Below are 13,794 nucleotides of genomic sequence, written 5' to 3'. Positions count from 1 at the left end.
GCCCATATATTACTAGTAAACCATACACGTTCTCATTACTGTATTTAAAAATGGCATGTTAAAATTGTCAAATGCTGAAAGATGGCAAGCTTCTGGAATGTTTCGAGGTGGTGTGATATAAGGTCTTTTCGAAGATTCCATTGGTTTGATGAAAGCCATTTGCTTGAATTAATCTGTTTCTAATAACACTCTTTGTAACTACCTGAGTGTAATAAAAGTATAAAATATTTAAATTAAACAAATTAATAATTTTAACTTGTTACTAACTCCTACTCAACTGACGAAGAAAATCATTTCTATTTAAAAATGTAATAAATATATATATATCATATGATAGAAACGACTTTGCTGGTCTGTCATTGTTTGTAACTGTTGCCTGTAATAGTGTTTACTTTTCTTTTACAGATGAAGATATTTGCCTGTTCCACACTTGCTCTGTTAATGACATTGGTCACTTCTAGCCTGGAATACGAGTGTGATAAGTCAGCCACATTATGCGAGACGACACTGGTGATTAGGCACAGACTGACCATGATGCACCCGACTGAACAGCAAGTATATCCAGCCAATGGTAAACTCTACAAGTATGACGACTCGACGCAATCTATCGAGATCCCAGTGGATGAGGTTATGACTGCGGATGGTTGGGAGGACAACAGACTAGTTGTTGTGGCTAACGAAAGCCTCCCTGGTCCACCAATTATAGTTTACGAGGGGCAGAGACTTAAAGTTCACGTCATCAACAAAATGGCTTCTGATACTGTGACAATACACTGGCATGGTATCCCACAAAAGCGGAGTCCGTGGATGGACGGCGTCCCATTCGTGACACAATGCCCAATTCTTTCTGGGCAGACGTTCACTTATGATTTTATTGCAGAACCCAAAGGAACCTATTGGTATCATTCTCATGTTGGTGATCAGCGAGCCAAAGGAATGAACGGTGCGTTCATCATCAGAGAACATACATCAACGATCAGGGAACAGATCATGACGGTGCAAGACTGGAATCACAACTGGGGAGCCGACATGGATCATCAGAAGTTGTTGCTTGGAACATTCGTGAATCGTGTCCCTGAACCATTGAGGAATTCTGTAGACGGGGGTCTTTTCGACCCATTTTATGTCACTTCCGTTCTCATCAATGGCAGAAGCCGTTATTACGACCAGAATGGTCAACATAACGGGGCTCCTTTATCTGTGTTTTCTGTGGAAAAGGACATGATCTACAGATTTAGAGTTATCCATGTTGGAGCGCTATATCCCATAAGAATATCTATCGACAATCATCCATTGACCCTTGTCGCTTCTGACGGATACGATTTCCAACCGGTCGTGGCGGAATCTTTCATTATTAATCCGGGTGAAAGATATGACTTCAATATCAATACCGATCAAGTTACTGGAAACTACTGGGTACGGGCTGAAACCTTAGAGGTAAACGCACACAAATCAGAGGCTGTGTTGCGCTACAATGGCGCGGATGCGACTCGATATCCTTCTACGGTGAGAAAAACATGTACCCCAGTTGACCGGTGTTTAGTTGTCAATTGTCCTTTTACAACCTACCCTGAAGACTTTAACACGGATTGTTTACGATTTGATCATCTGAGGTCGGCAGTTAACGACGATCCTGCTCCCGAACCGACGTCAATTGATGTGTTTAAAGAACATTTTTTGAACTTTGGTCTTCCTGAGGAAGTAGCATCAGTAAACGGAAGAGAATTTAAGGTTCCAACAGTGTCTGCTCTAACACAGCCATTAGAGATAACGACGACATGTGATAACGAGGATTGTGGTGAGGAGAAAACATGTTCATGTACATATTCACTAAGTACCAACCACAACGATGTAGTACAACTTGTGCTGATGAATATGGGAACAGGAACAGGTGATGCACATCCGGTTCATCTCCATGGTCACTCTTTCTACGTACTAAAAATGGGTTATGCAACATACAATATGACTACATCAGAGTACATCTCTCAAAACACAGACATTGATTGTCGTGGAAGTGGAGATATGACAACAAGTTTCTGTAACGACGCTACTTGGAGAAATCCAAGCTGGCTTGGAAATAACGTTCCTGGATTAACTTTGATCAATCCTCCGCGTAAAGATACACTAATAATACCCAGCGGTGGATATGCTGTTATAAGAATCAAGGCCGATAACCCAGGTGTATGGATGTTTCATTGTCACATCCAAGTGCATGGAGTTTGGGGGATGAGAATGCTTCTGAACAGTTCTTACAACATGCATCCTGCGCCACCAAACGCATTTCCGGTATGTCATGACTATCCTTCCTCTTTCCGTGAACGGTATCAGGACCAACATAGGTTTACACCGACCCGCTTTGATAAAGAAGGTATGTAGAACACTTCGTTGTATTGGTACAATATACTTATCGAAGATCTTAATAGCAAACCTTCTGTAAGCACTCGTTAAGACAGCATATATATTTGCGACATAATAATTGTATGCATTGCATATCCTAAAATACTTGTATACTAGTAACTATATTCTAAAATAAACATCAAGCAACTGTATATACTATAAAGTCTATACCTTATGTTTATTCCTTTGTTTGATAAGGTACATTCCGTCCGGTCACGAGAATTCTGAATTTCTGAAAAATTTATTATTCACAACCGATGCATTAAATTAAATCATATTGAATTTTTTTTACTAACCACTTTTTAACTTTACCAAAGCGTTAAGCAACTAAGGCCTGAAACACATTTTGTTTTAATTATTGACCAAACGTAGACCAGATTTAAGATTCAACTGAAAACTAAATGATGTTATTTTTACAGTACATTCAACTGCAGATCATACAGTATGGGGTGAACATTTAACTCTCAATCTCAGTATTGTAATATCAATTTCAAATTCAATCTTCAATTAATTTTTCCTGACAATAATTTATTTCCTCTACATTTCTGTTTCCAGGCGGTGGGTACGGGATGAAGACATTCTGGGTTACGTTCTCAGTAATGGCCGTCATTATTCTACTGTTGATTGCCTATAACCTTCACGTGCGAAAACAAGCCAAACACTACAAACAAAAGTTGGAAGCTTCTACACAACCAACGAAAAACGGAAAGGAAAATCAAGTCTTTTCAAAAATATAAAATGTGTCAACAGAATTCATTGGTATATATATTCCTGGATGTAAATAAAAGTTCACAAGGATACTTAATATATACACAACGCCATGTACTTTCATTCTATGTAATGCAAATTGCGCGAGCATTATCAAAATGCAAGAAAAAGTCACTTTTACTATTTGCAATTCAATATTATGTGAAACATCCGGTATGTTTAAAGATTGGAGATTGATTTGCTTGAGATTATTTTACTCCATAGTATATTTTGGTATGAGATTTTTTTTCGGATGTGTCAGTGTTTCGTAAGAAGCAACAATACAAACGTTGCCCGCTGGAGGCACACATAAGATAAGCGAGTCCTTCCTGGAAATCTTTTACAAATTATTACCCTTTGTAGCAATTATGTGGGATGAAAAACAAATGGTATGTCAGAGCCTTACAGTATTGTCTTAAGGAGGGTTCGCGAACACGTGTTGACATAGAAAGCAATATTCTCGAAAATATGATATTCTCATCCAGATCGTGGAAACTTTATTCTTGACTTCAATATATGTAAAAATCATGAAAGTATAGACTCGCGAGGACAGCCGGGTATGTGTCATCCATGAAATAATGATAATTGAATGATACATACTAAACAATAAAAAACATAATAATAAAATATCCGGACAAAAAATGTATTGCCATCTTATTGATAACAGACCATTGACCCAATTTTGATATGTTATGTTATATTTTATTTTAAACGAAATTAACCGCACAAATTTGGTGTATAGTGAAGATACCATTTCTACCCGAACACATGTGATTGTCGTTGGTTGAATATGAATCGAGATGCCAACCCTGTTTCAGTACAATTTTTGAATGCTTTCTAAACGTGGTCTGGGAACAAAGATTTCATCCCAAAATTTGATTTTAATGCAGTGAAAAGAAATGTTTCATTTTAAAAGTAATGAACGTTTTCGACGACACAATGTTATGAAAATGTCTTCATACAACAGTAGATTATGTGGTTATCCTAATATTTTATCATAGCGACAAAGGTATGTACTATGATAGAAAATTAGAAAATAAAGAGAGAGAGAGAGAGAGAGAGAGAGAGAGAGAGAGAGAGAGAGAGAGAGAGGGGGAGGGGAGAGACAGACAGAGAGACAGAGAGAGACTGACAGACAGACAGAGAGAGAGAGGGAAACAGACAGACAGACAGAGAAAGAGAGAGAGAGTAGCCGATTCACAATAGTCAAGCTTGATGTCATTTTAACTTGACGTCATAGTTATTGTGATATCTTTATCGATACAGTAATATATTCAACTTTATACTTGTATATAAATTACAACAATTTTTTTTTCTATAGAAAACTGAACTTGTATCATTCACATGTAAATGTATCGAAGTTTATCTGCGTCTGCTTTGCATTCGTGCAAAATGAAATTTTACTACACGCTTGAAATACATATCATTCTTACAGAAAAACACTACTAATGTATGAGATATCCTTTGTAAATTGAAATTTTGTAGACAATAAATGATAATCAACACTTTCTAAAGTAATGTTATGGACTTCAGTAATGTACGGCATTCGTTACAAACTCGCTCACCCATAATGCAACTTTTATTTCATCTCTTGATATATACATCAAAATCTCTATTGAACTTGATACTTAGGGTGCTTTCGTCTCGACAGGTATGTAACTTTCACAACCAGAGCTATCAAATACAAACGTTTACATGACGTAAGTCTAAGATTTTACCGAATCACCTGTCCGCTTTATCTATTATTAGTAAAATAGAAGGTGATCATTGTATATGGCAAATTTAAACGCTTCTGTGGACAGCTAAAATTTTGCTGTTGCATGGCCTCTGAGGTTCTGCTGTCAACTTATATTTTCCTGGGTACACATAAACCATTGGACATATAATACAAATTCTTCTTTGCGCATTTCCAAAGTCTGGTAAATATTTTGTTTTCTTTGGATCAAGATATTTCAAAATACAACAAGGTTCATTATATAAAACTTGAAAGGTTACTTCGTGCAAAATATGAAACAAATGCACACAGATTAGAACAAAAATGTCACGAGAATGGTTGACAGGAAAGAAATGTTGATAATATTCCCATGTATAAGTAGTTATATAATTTTCTTTATTGCCAGTTAAAACAAGAAAATAGCCACCAGCAATAACAATGAATAATATATAAAAAAATGAATGAAACAAAATAAAAAGAACAAAAAATATTACATTAAAAAAAAACAAAAATCAAAATACAAGAAAATTTGAATTTCAGATAAACTTAATTACAAAGAACAGGTTATCAATGACCGTATCATAATTATTTTGTTATATCTTACTTACTATAAGAGAAACAGTAGGAAAATGAACGTAAAACAATCGCCTAGAAACCAGAAAGGAAAAGTGAGGGAGCCAGCAGTCAAGCAGATGACTGTATATATTGAGCTATGTCTACGCAAATCGTTTACTATCAACAATAAATTCTCAACTAACTTACAGTTTTATTTTCTTTTTATAGCAAAAGAATTGTTACCATACAAAAGTATTTTATAATATCAGTAAAGCATAGTAAATGTCTAAATTTTGTATTTCTTTGAACGTTATAAACAAAGGACAATACAGTAACATAGAAAAAGGGTTTGTCGATTTGTTGAACTGAGGAATTTATATCTTTGTGTTAATATACATGTTGGTTTGTTCTCCACAGGTGAAATGGATAAGTAGGTGAAATTTTGTAAACAAAAGCACAATTAAAGAATTGTATTCAAACGTAGTAATTAATTGTCATTATTGATTGGTAAGTGTCTATCCAATGAGTAAAAAGGTGTCTATTCATTCATTTACAACCTGACAAATATAAAAATTCCGAATAGTATTGAAACGTATATATATATGTATTGTAAAATCACTGTCTAAAAAAAATGAAAAATATGTAAAGTTAAAATGTAATATGTCATCAATAGCTTTGACATGTAAATGGATAATTAGATTTATTAAAATGATTATGAAATTATCTTACAATTTTTATGTGGTAATATGGTATTGTAGTTATAAAATACAATATTGAGAAATTATGGCTACTTTTACAGTCAACACTGTCATTTAATAGTTATGATAGGAAATTCATTCGCTGTTGAAAAATAAAAAAAAAAAAAAGGGGGGGGGGGGAAACATTTACATTTGAAATTCTTACTACAATTCAAAACCTAAACATCGCAGTTGTAGCGATTTATCAGACAGTAAAATTACTGTCGCCGGATAATGCTACTTGTTAAAGAATGCTATCCATATGCTTTTTGTAAATTTTGTAAAACAAAATATCAACTGTTGCTATGAGATGTATCTTTTTATCAATTATTTCTGTAATTTTGAATTATTGTGAATGATTCATTCGTAGAATAGAATAAATATTTACATGAACAAAATTGATAAATCACAACACGAAATTTGTGTGACTTCATATTAGTATAATTTGTAGCTATCTTTTATCTGTGTTACCTCCCTTCCTTTGTTAAGTGTAATTCTACTTCATAAACCTCGTAATGTACATTAAGATAAACATAATAACATAATATTAAGGCGCACTTTAATTCAAAATGTTACATATCATAAGAAAATAACATCTGAATTGTCCCTATTTATGTTAACGAAACATTTCTGTTTATGCACGATAAAAAGTCAACGTAGAAAAATGAAAGGAAACGATTATACAAATGATGTTAATAAATATAAAATCCATTTAATATAGGGACTACAAAATTAGTATATAAAAATATAAATGTACAAAATAAAAAAAAATAACTCGTCTCAGAAAGTTCCGTTTAATCTCCACATTTAGTCTACTTTTTTTTTTTATTCGAATAATTCTATAATGTTTTTATACCTTTGCTGAAGTTCCCTGTTACTGTTCGAGAAGAATTCATTGATTATCAGCATAAACACCCAAGGTTATATATCATTACAATGTGTATGTCTTCGTTAACATATAGGAATCTAAATTTTACGATTCCAAACATTGATATTTATCAATGTTTTGGACATCTCACGTTGGAAATCTATTTCAGGTTTTAAAAATGAACTTTTCCCTCATTACAATCTTTATGACATCAAATGGACTTTAAATGAAGATTTTTCTGGAATTAATAATCGATTCTTTAAAAAAAAAAGGTTAGTCTCTTTTTATTTGATAATGTATAAAATTTAAAAAAAAAACGTATTTCAAAAGGCTTGCAGTAGTGATATCCTAATATTGAAGTAAGGAAAATAAATTGATCCTAAGAATATATACCTTTGATTGTACCGTTATGTTCAAACAAACGAAATGAAGTATTAGTACAATTTATGACAATCAGGATTTAATTGAATATTTAATTAATAGCGCTATCTAATCGTTCAAGAGATCAAAAGTGCAACAATTCTGACTTTGATATATTTGTAGACTAAAACAGATTTCTGTATTACGTCTTGATGACCTGGAATTTTGTGATATTGACCTCAAACGAAATTATATTAATTTTTCACCAATTACGGAACAGGTAACATCTACTAATATTAGTTGCTTCTGTTAGCCCTGATGTAAGGCATGGAGAACGATATTAATATGGATGGAATGAGATCGGTCAGAGAAAGTCCATGAAGTGAAGAAGATGACCTATCGAGGACTGTAACTTGTCTTGGTGAAAAACGAGCGTGGTCCTCCCTCCACTACCCGTTTTTTTTGCTTAGGGAAACGAAACTTAGACATCAGTGACATAACAAACGTTACGAATTCATCTTCAAAAATACTTCTGAGAGACGTTGAAACTGTCTCCTTTGTGTCGAGAAAGATTTGATTTTTAAAAAGGACAGAAAGAGCAAGCGAGAGAGATTTGATTTCAAAAAAATCAAAAAAACATTTATACAAGAGATAATTCTGAATTTGACATCGGTATACTGATGTAACTTCTGACTCTCCATACCCTGTCTGTTACATCGGGATACTAATGTAACTTCTGACTCTCCATACCCTGTCTTCTGACTCTCCATACCCTGTCTGTTACATCGGGATACTGATGTAACTTCTGACTCTCCATACCTTGTCTGTTACATCGGTATACTGATGTAACTTCTGACTCTCCATACCCTGTCTGTTACATCGGGATACTGATGTAACTTCTGACTCTCCACACTCTGTCTGTTACATCGGTATACCGATGTAACTTCTGACTCTCCACACCTCGTCTGTTACATCGGGATACTGATGTCTGATGGAATGTATTTAGATCTTCGCCAACGATATTCAATCATTTTGAGGTCATACAAGGTCAAGGTCATAAAAACCCTCACACTTCACAGTACTTTAAGAGATTTATACTTGTGTGACGGATTTAACTTTTTCTTCACCTTGTATAACGCGTGGGAAATCTTTTTACTACATTGCTGTTGATCCTTCCGTCATTTCCATACCAGGTCTCGGTCCATTGATCTGTCCCTGACTTCGTCTTCTTAGATATACAATGTAAGCCATCGCCAGTAAAATCGCCACCAGCATAACCGGGAACATGACCCAAAACGCCACCTTGTACTGGTCTGCAAATAGGAATAAAAAAAAAAGAGAATTAATTAATGAATAAAACACATTTACATTTTTGAAAATAAGGCAATATAATATCTTCAAATGTCATTAAATAAAAGATAAATACCGAAACCATTTGTCGTATCGAACATTAATTTCTCCCATTGGTACCAACGAGTAATATATCTTACAATAATGCTTTAGAAATAAAATAGTTGTGACTTAATTCTACCAACCGTTTTCCACAGTCCCTCCAACATCTACTAAAGGAAGTGTTGTAGCATTCATAACAGTTGCATTTCCTGTTTGGTAAGCCGAAGGGAAACTCCTGCATTGTGGAAAACCTGAAGGCGGGTGATTCTGAGACGACAAGGCGAAGGAATCGTTGAAAACTAACCCCATTCCATCCTGGAAGTGGTTAGCTATGTGACAATGCATCAACCACACACCCCAGTTACCGGCCTTTATTCTTATCACTGCATATGATCCGCTTGGAATCAACAAGGTATCCTTGCGTGGTGCATATTTCAGTTCCATTCCAGGCACATTACCACCTAACCAACTAGGATCGCTCCACGTTGCGTTGTTACAGAAGCTTTGGTCTGGACCCCCCACACCTTGACAGTTAATATCGGTGTTTTGTGAGATGAAATCACCCGTTGTTTCGTTATACGTTGCGTATCCCACCTTGACAACGTAGAATGAATACCCATGAAGATGTATGGGATGTGCTTCACCTTTTCCCTTCCCCATATTTAGTAAAACAAGTTGCACGATTTCAGATTGATTGATTGAAATTGAATGCATACATTTACAGAGTCTATCTTCGCCACACCCAGCATCGTCACACGTGACGTCAATTTCTTGGGGTTGTGTCAGAGCGGACACTGTTGGAAGCTTGAATTGTATGCCATTTACCGAAGCTGGGGTGCTGTTTCTTCCAGGGAATCCGAAGTTAAGGAAGAATTCTTTAAACACAGAATCAGTTTCATTGGAAGAAGGAGCAGGGTCGTTTCCTGACCTGCGCATCTCAGCAAAGTATTTGCAGGCGATATAATCCTGCTCTGGAAAATACAAAAAGGGGCAGTTCATGACTATGCAGCTAGAAACCGATGTGCAGATTTTCCTTGAGGTCACGGGGTCAGTCAATGGCGCATTGTTATATCTCAAAATAGCTTCAGCTTTATGAGCATTGTCTAGCGTAACAGCGCGTATCCAGTAATTGTCAATGGACTGATTTGCTGTTACGATGAAATCAAACCGTTCCCCTGGACTGAAAATGAACGATTCCGCATCGACAGGGTCGAAATATTTTCCATCCGAGGCTATCAGTGTAATGGTGTGGTTGTCAATAGATACCCGAAACGTATAACCAGCGCCAACATTTATCACTCTGAACCGGTACTGTTTCCCTTGTTCAACAGAAAATGTTTCAAGCGGAGCCTCATTTACGGAATTATTGGTGTAGTATCTTCCTCTACCGTTTATAAGAACTGAAGTCAGTTTGAAGTTGGCTACGAAGTCCTGATTAGCACCCCAGTCATGGTTCCAATCCTGCACAGTCATGATGTGTTCTTCCATTGCATCGACAGCTCGAAACGGCTGATTTCGTTGTCGTATTATGAGAGGTCCGTTAAGGCCCGTAATTCGCTGCATACCAACATGTGAATGAAACCAGTAAGACCCAACTGGATTAGCAATGAAGTCATATGTAAACGATTGTCCTTGTAAAATCGGACATTGTGTGATAAATCCGACTCCGTCCATCCAGGGAGTATTCTCCTGTAGAAGTCCGTGCCAGTGAATTGTAACTGTATCGGAAAAAAGATTGTTGGTGACTTTAATTATCAACCTCTGACCCTCGTACACAATAATTTGAGTATTGGATAGACTCGAATTGGCGACAATCACAAGTTGTTTTTCTTTCCATCCGTCGGTTGTAATGACATCGTTTATAGAAACTTCGTCGATACCATTCGTACCATTATAACTTTCGTACAGTTTCCCGCCAAGTGCACAAACTGGTTTTCCTGACGTAAGAGAGGTCATAGTTAGCTGATGATCAATGACAAGACTGGTTTTACAAACTTCTGCTTTTATGTCACATTCGAAACATGTGATTTCACAAACATGAATGGAATATACAAGCACAAAAAGTTTATAGATACTGAGATATTCCATATTGAACACTCTTCAAAAGAAAAAGTTTTTTCGTCACATATGATCCGAGGTTAGAAATAAAAGCGAATGGATAACCTTAGGGGTTATGTTGTCAACATTTTTTTCCCACAAAGTTAGAAAAATTGAGCCGAAATAATTAAATTAAAGTTTCCAGGTACGTATTTGAAAAATAAAATTAGAATTTTCACAACACCCGAATTTGCTGGAAGCAGTATAGCCTTAGCAATACAGAGGCCGATTCTACCCGTATAACATGATGACCGCCTCTTTTATACCTAGGTCAGGTTTTTCCTGGTAATTATTTGTTTTTCTAGGTGCCAACATGTCCTTGTTTTCGGTTTGCTGCAACATTCAGTCAACTTGGTCATGCGCAAACTCCATTCTTTGAAAGAGTCATTGTATAGATATCCGGGTGAAGATATTTCGTGGCTGGATCCGGGACCTTTTCCAAAATTAGGCAAAACACGTCATAGTTCAATAGGTTTATACACAGGTATATATTTAGACATTCCAATAAAATTAGAAACATTTCTTCAATGTTGGTTGAATTTTTAAAAATTTTACTCTTATCACTTTTGTTTCGTGTTTGTTAGAACATCCGCCCAGTTAAAGCTGAATATTAACTATTTCTATGCTACCTTTCAAGATCACGTTTTAAGACATTCATGCGTAAATTGAAAGAGAATGTGTTAAAGTTAAAGCTTCCGGCTATTTTATATATAATCTTATGTCATTCATTTATCAAATTTGTAATAAAAGGTCGAAAGATACAAAAAGTATGGCGATTTCTTCATAACTATAACAAAGAATTGTTTTCTACATTCTATTGTATAGATGTACATTAATCAATACTGTATTGGTGATGTCACATTTTTGCTTACTTACATTTATTTTACATTGCTTTGTTTTACATGTATGAATTATGTCATTCTATGAATTATACGATATAAACCATGACTTGGCTTATAATGAAGAGCACTCCTTCCACATTCCACATTCCACATTCAATAAACAAGTCATGATTTAACGATAATAAGAGGTGTGATGAACGTAATTTAGATGTGGTTCACTAAGCAACATTTGCTCAAAGTTTGGTTAGAGCCACCACTGCTTCGCGGAAAAATTAAATGATCACCGGAAAAAACAAGGACTTTCAATGCAACATTAATAGTCTATTTATATCAATTTGACCCGTCTCAAGTCTACAACTGGAAATTTAAAACAATGTTCCCAATTTTGTTTTTATTTAGATTTAAAAGATTTCAAACAAACACTCTAACCAGGATTGGGTATCACAATGCATGTAATCATTATTTTTTTTACATAAGCAAATTCAAACTGGCGTCTCATCTGCGCATGACAGTACCCCTGGAAAGAATGCACCGCACAACAGGTTGGCGGCCATGTATTGAGGCATTTGAATGTAACTAACCGACATCGAAGTTTCAACATTACCACAAGTCCTTACAGAAAAAAGAATCGTGTATGTCAAAGATATATATATATATATATATATATATATATACACGCCTTTTCACATCCCTAGTGTTAGCTTACTGGAACATGTTAGAAATGTGCATACTTGGATCCGGATTCAGTTGCATAAAAAATTAAAATCTACTCAAATTTATTCTGGTTAAAATATTTAAATTAAAACGTTTCAGAGAGACTTACTTTCGAGTGTTGACAGAAATAGACAAACTCATTTTGTGAAACCTCCTATTTGGTAGACATTTCCCCGACTTTGTACATATCATCTCTGGTTTGAAAAGATTCTATATACAATTATATTGATATTATTGATATTTCAGATGAAAATGGTTGCTGTTGATATTGATATTTGAGATGACAATGGTGGCTATTTATGTTGATATTTGGGATGACAATGGTGGCTGTTTATATTGATATTTGAGATGACAATGGTGGCTATTTATGTTGATATTTGGGATGACAATGGTGGCTGTTTATATTGATATTTGGGATGACAATGGTGGCTGTTGATATTGATATCTGAGATGACAATGGTGGCTGTTTATATTGATATTTGGGATGAAAATGGTGGCTGTTTATATTGATATCTGAGATGAAAATGGTAGCTGCTTATATTGATATTTGGGATGACAATGGTTGTTGTTTATATTGATATTTTGGATGACAATGGTGGCTGTTTATATTGATATTTGGGATGACAATGGTGGCTGTTTATATTGATATTTTGGATGACAATGGTGGCTGTTTATATTGATATTTGAGATGACAATGGTGACTGTTTATATTGATATTTGGGATGACAAAGGTAACTGTTGATATTGATATCTGAGATAACAATGGTGGCTGTTTATATTGATATTTGGGATGACAATGGTGGCTGTTGATATTGATATTGGGATGACAATGGTGTCTGTTAATATTGATATTTGGGATGACAATGGTGGCTGTTTATATTGATATCTGAGATAACAATGGTGTCTGTTATTATTGATATTTGAGATGACAATGGTGGCTGTTTATATTGATATTCGAGATGACAATAGTGGCTGTTGATATTGATATTTGAAATGACGATGGCGGCTGTTTATATTGATATTTGGGATGTCAATGGTGTCTGTTTATATTGATATTTAGGATGACAATGGTTGCTGTTTATATTGATATTTGGGATGACAATGGTGGTTGTTTATATTGATATTTAGGATGACAATGGTGGCTGTTTATATTAATATTCGAGATGACAATGGTGGCTGTATATATTGATATTTGAGATGACAATGGTGGCTGTTTATATTGATATTTGGGATGACAAAGGTAACTGTTGATATTGATATTTGGGATGACAATGGTGGCTGTTTATGTTCATATTTAGGATGACAATGGTGGCTGTTTACACTGATATTTGGGATGACAATGGTGGCTGTTTATATTGATATCTGAGATAA

The 13,794-nt window shown here is 35.1% G+C and overlaps 2 protein-coding genes across 2 annotated transcripts; one reads left to right on the top strand and one right to left on the bottom strand.

Moving 5' to 3' along the window:
• The first annotated feature begins 405 nt into the window (after positions 1–405).
• Positions 406–3,134, top strand: LOC132558432 (uncharacterized). The gene is made up of 2 exons (XM_060222999.1): positions 406–2,368; positions 2,953–3,134. Exons 1-2 carry the CDS (start codon positions 406–408, stop codon positions 3,132–3,134), a joined length of 2,145 nt encoding a protein of 714 aa, XP_060078982.1.
• Positions 3,135–8,456: 5,322 nt separating this feature from the next.
• On the bottom strand, positions 8,457–10,858 carry LOC132558449 (uncharacterized). Its single transcript, XM_060223021.1, has 2 exons — positions 8,914–10,858; positions 8,457–8,691 (listed from the first exon to the last, which is right to left on the bottom strand). Exons 1-2 carry the CDS (start codon positions 10,856–10,858, stop codon positions 8,534–8,536), a joined length of 2,103 nt encoding a protein of 700 aa, XP_060079004.1. The 3' UTR covers positions 8,457–8,533.
• Positions 10,859–13,794: the final 2,936 nt, after the last annotated feature.

The sequence above is a fragment of the Ylistrum balloti genome, unplaced genomic scaffold (assembly GCF_031769215.1).
Source record: "Ylistrum balloti isolate Yb309-2 unplaced genomic scaffold, AGI_CSIRO_Ybal_v1 Utg370790, whole genome shotgun sequence".
Classification (NCBI taxonomy): Eukaryota; Metazoa; Mollusca; class Bivalvia; order Pectinida; family Pectinidae; genus Ylistrum; species Ylistrum balloti.
Note: the sequence above shows the minus strand (reverse complement) of the source record. Positions and strands in the feature narration are given on the sequence as shown.

What these genes read in the sequence shown, in the direction of transcription:
- LOC132558432 (XM_060222999.1), top strand. Translation starts at nt 406, where the DNA reads ATGAAGATATTTGCCTGTTCCACACTTGCTCTGTTAATGACATTGGTC. An exon ending in GACCCGCTTTGATAAAGAAG is followed by an intron (nt 2,369 to 2,952) that starts GTATGTAGAACA and finishes TTCTGTTTCCAG; the next exon opens with GCGGTGGGTACGGGATGAAG.
- LOC132558449 (XM_060223021.1), bottom strand. Translation starts at nt 10,858, where the DNA reads ATGGAATATCTCAGTATCTATAAACTTTTTGTGCTTGTATATTCCATT. An exon ending in TGGAGGGACTGTGGAAAACG is followed by an intron (nt 8,692 to 8,913) that starts GTTGGTAGAATT and finishes TCCTATTTGCAG; the next exon opens with ACCAGTACAAGGTGGCGTTT.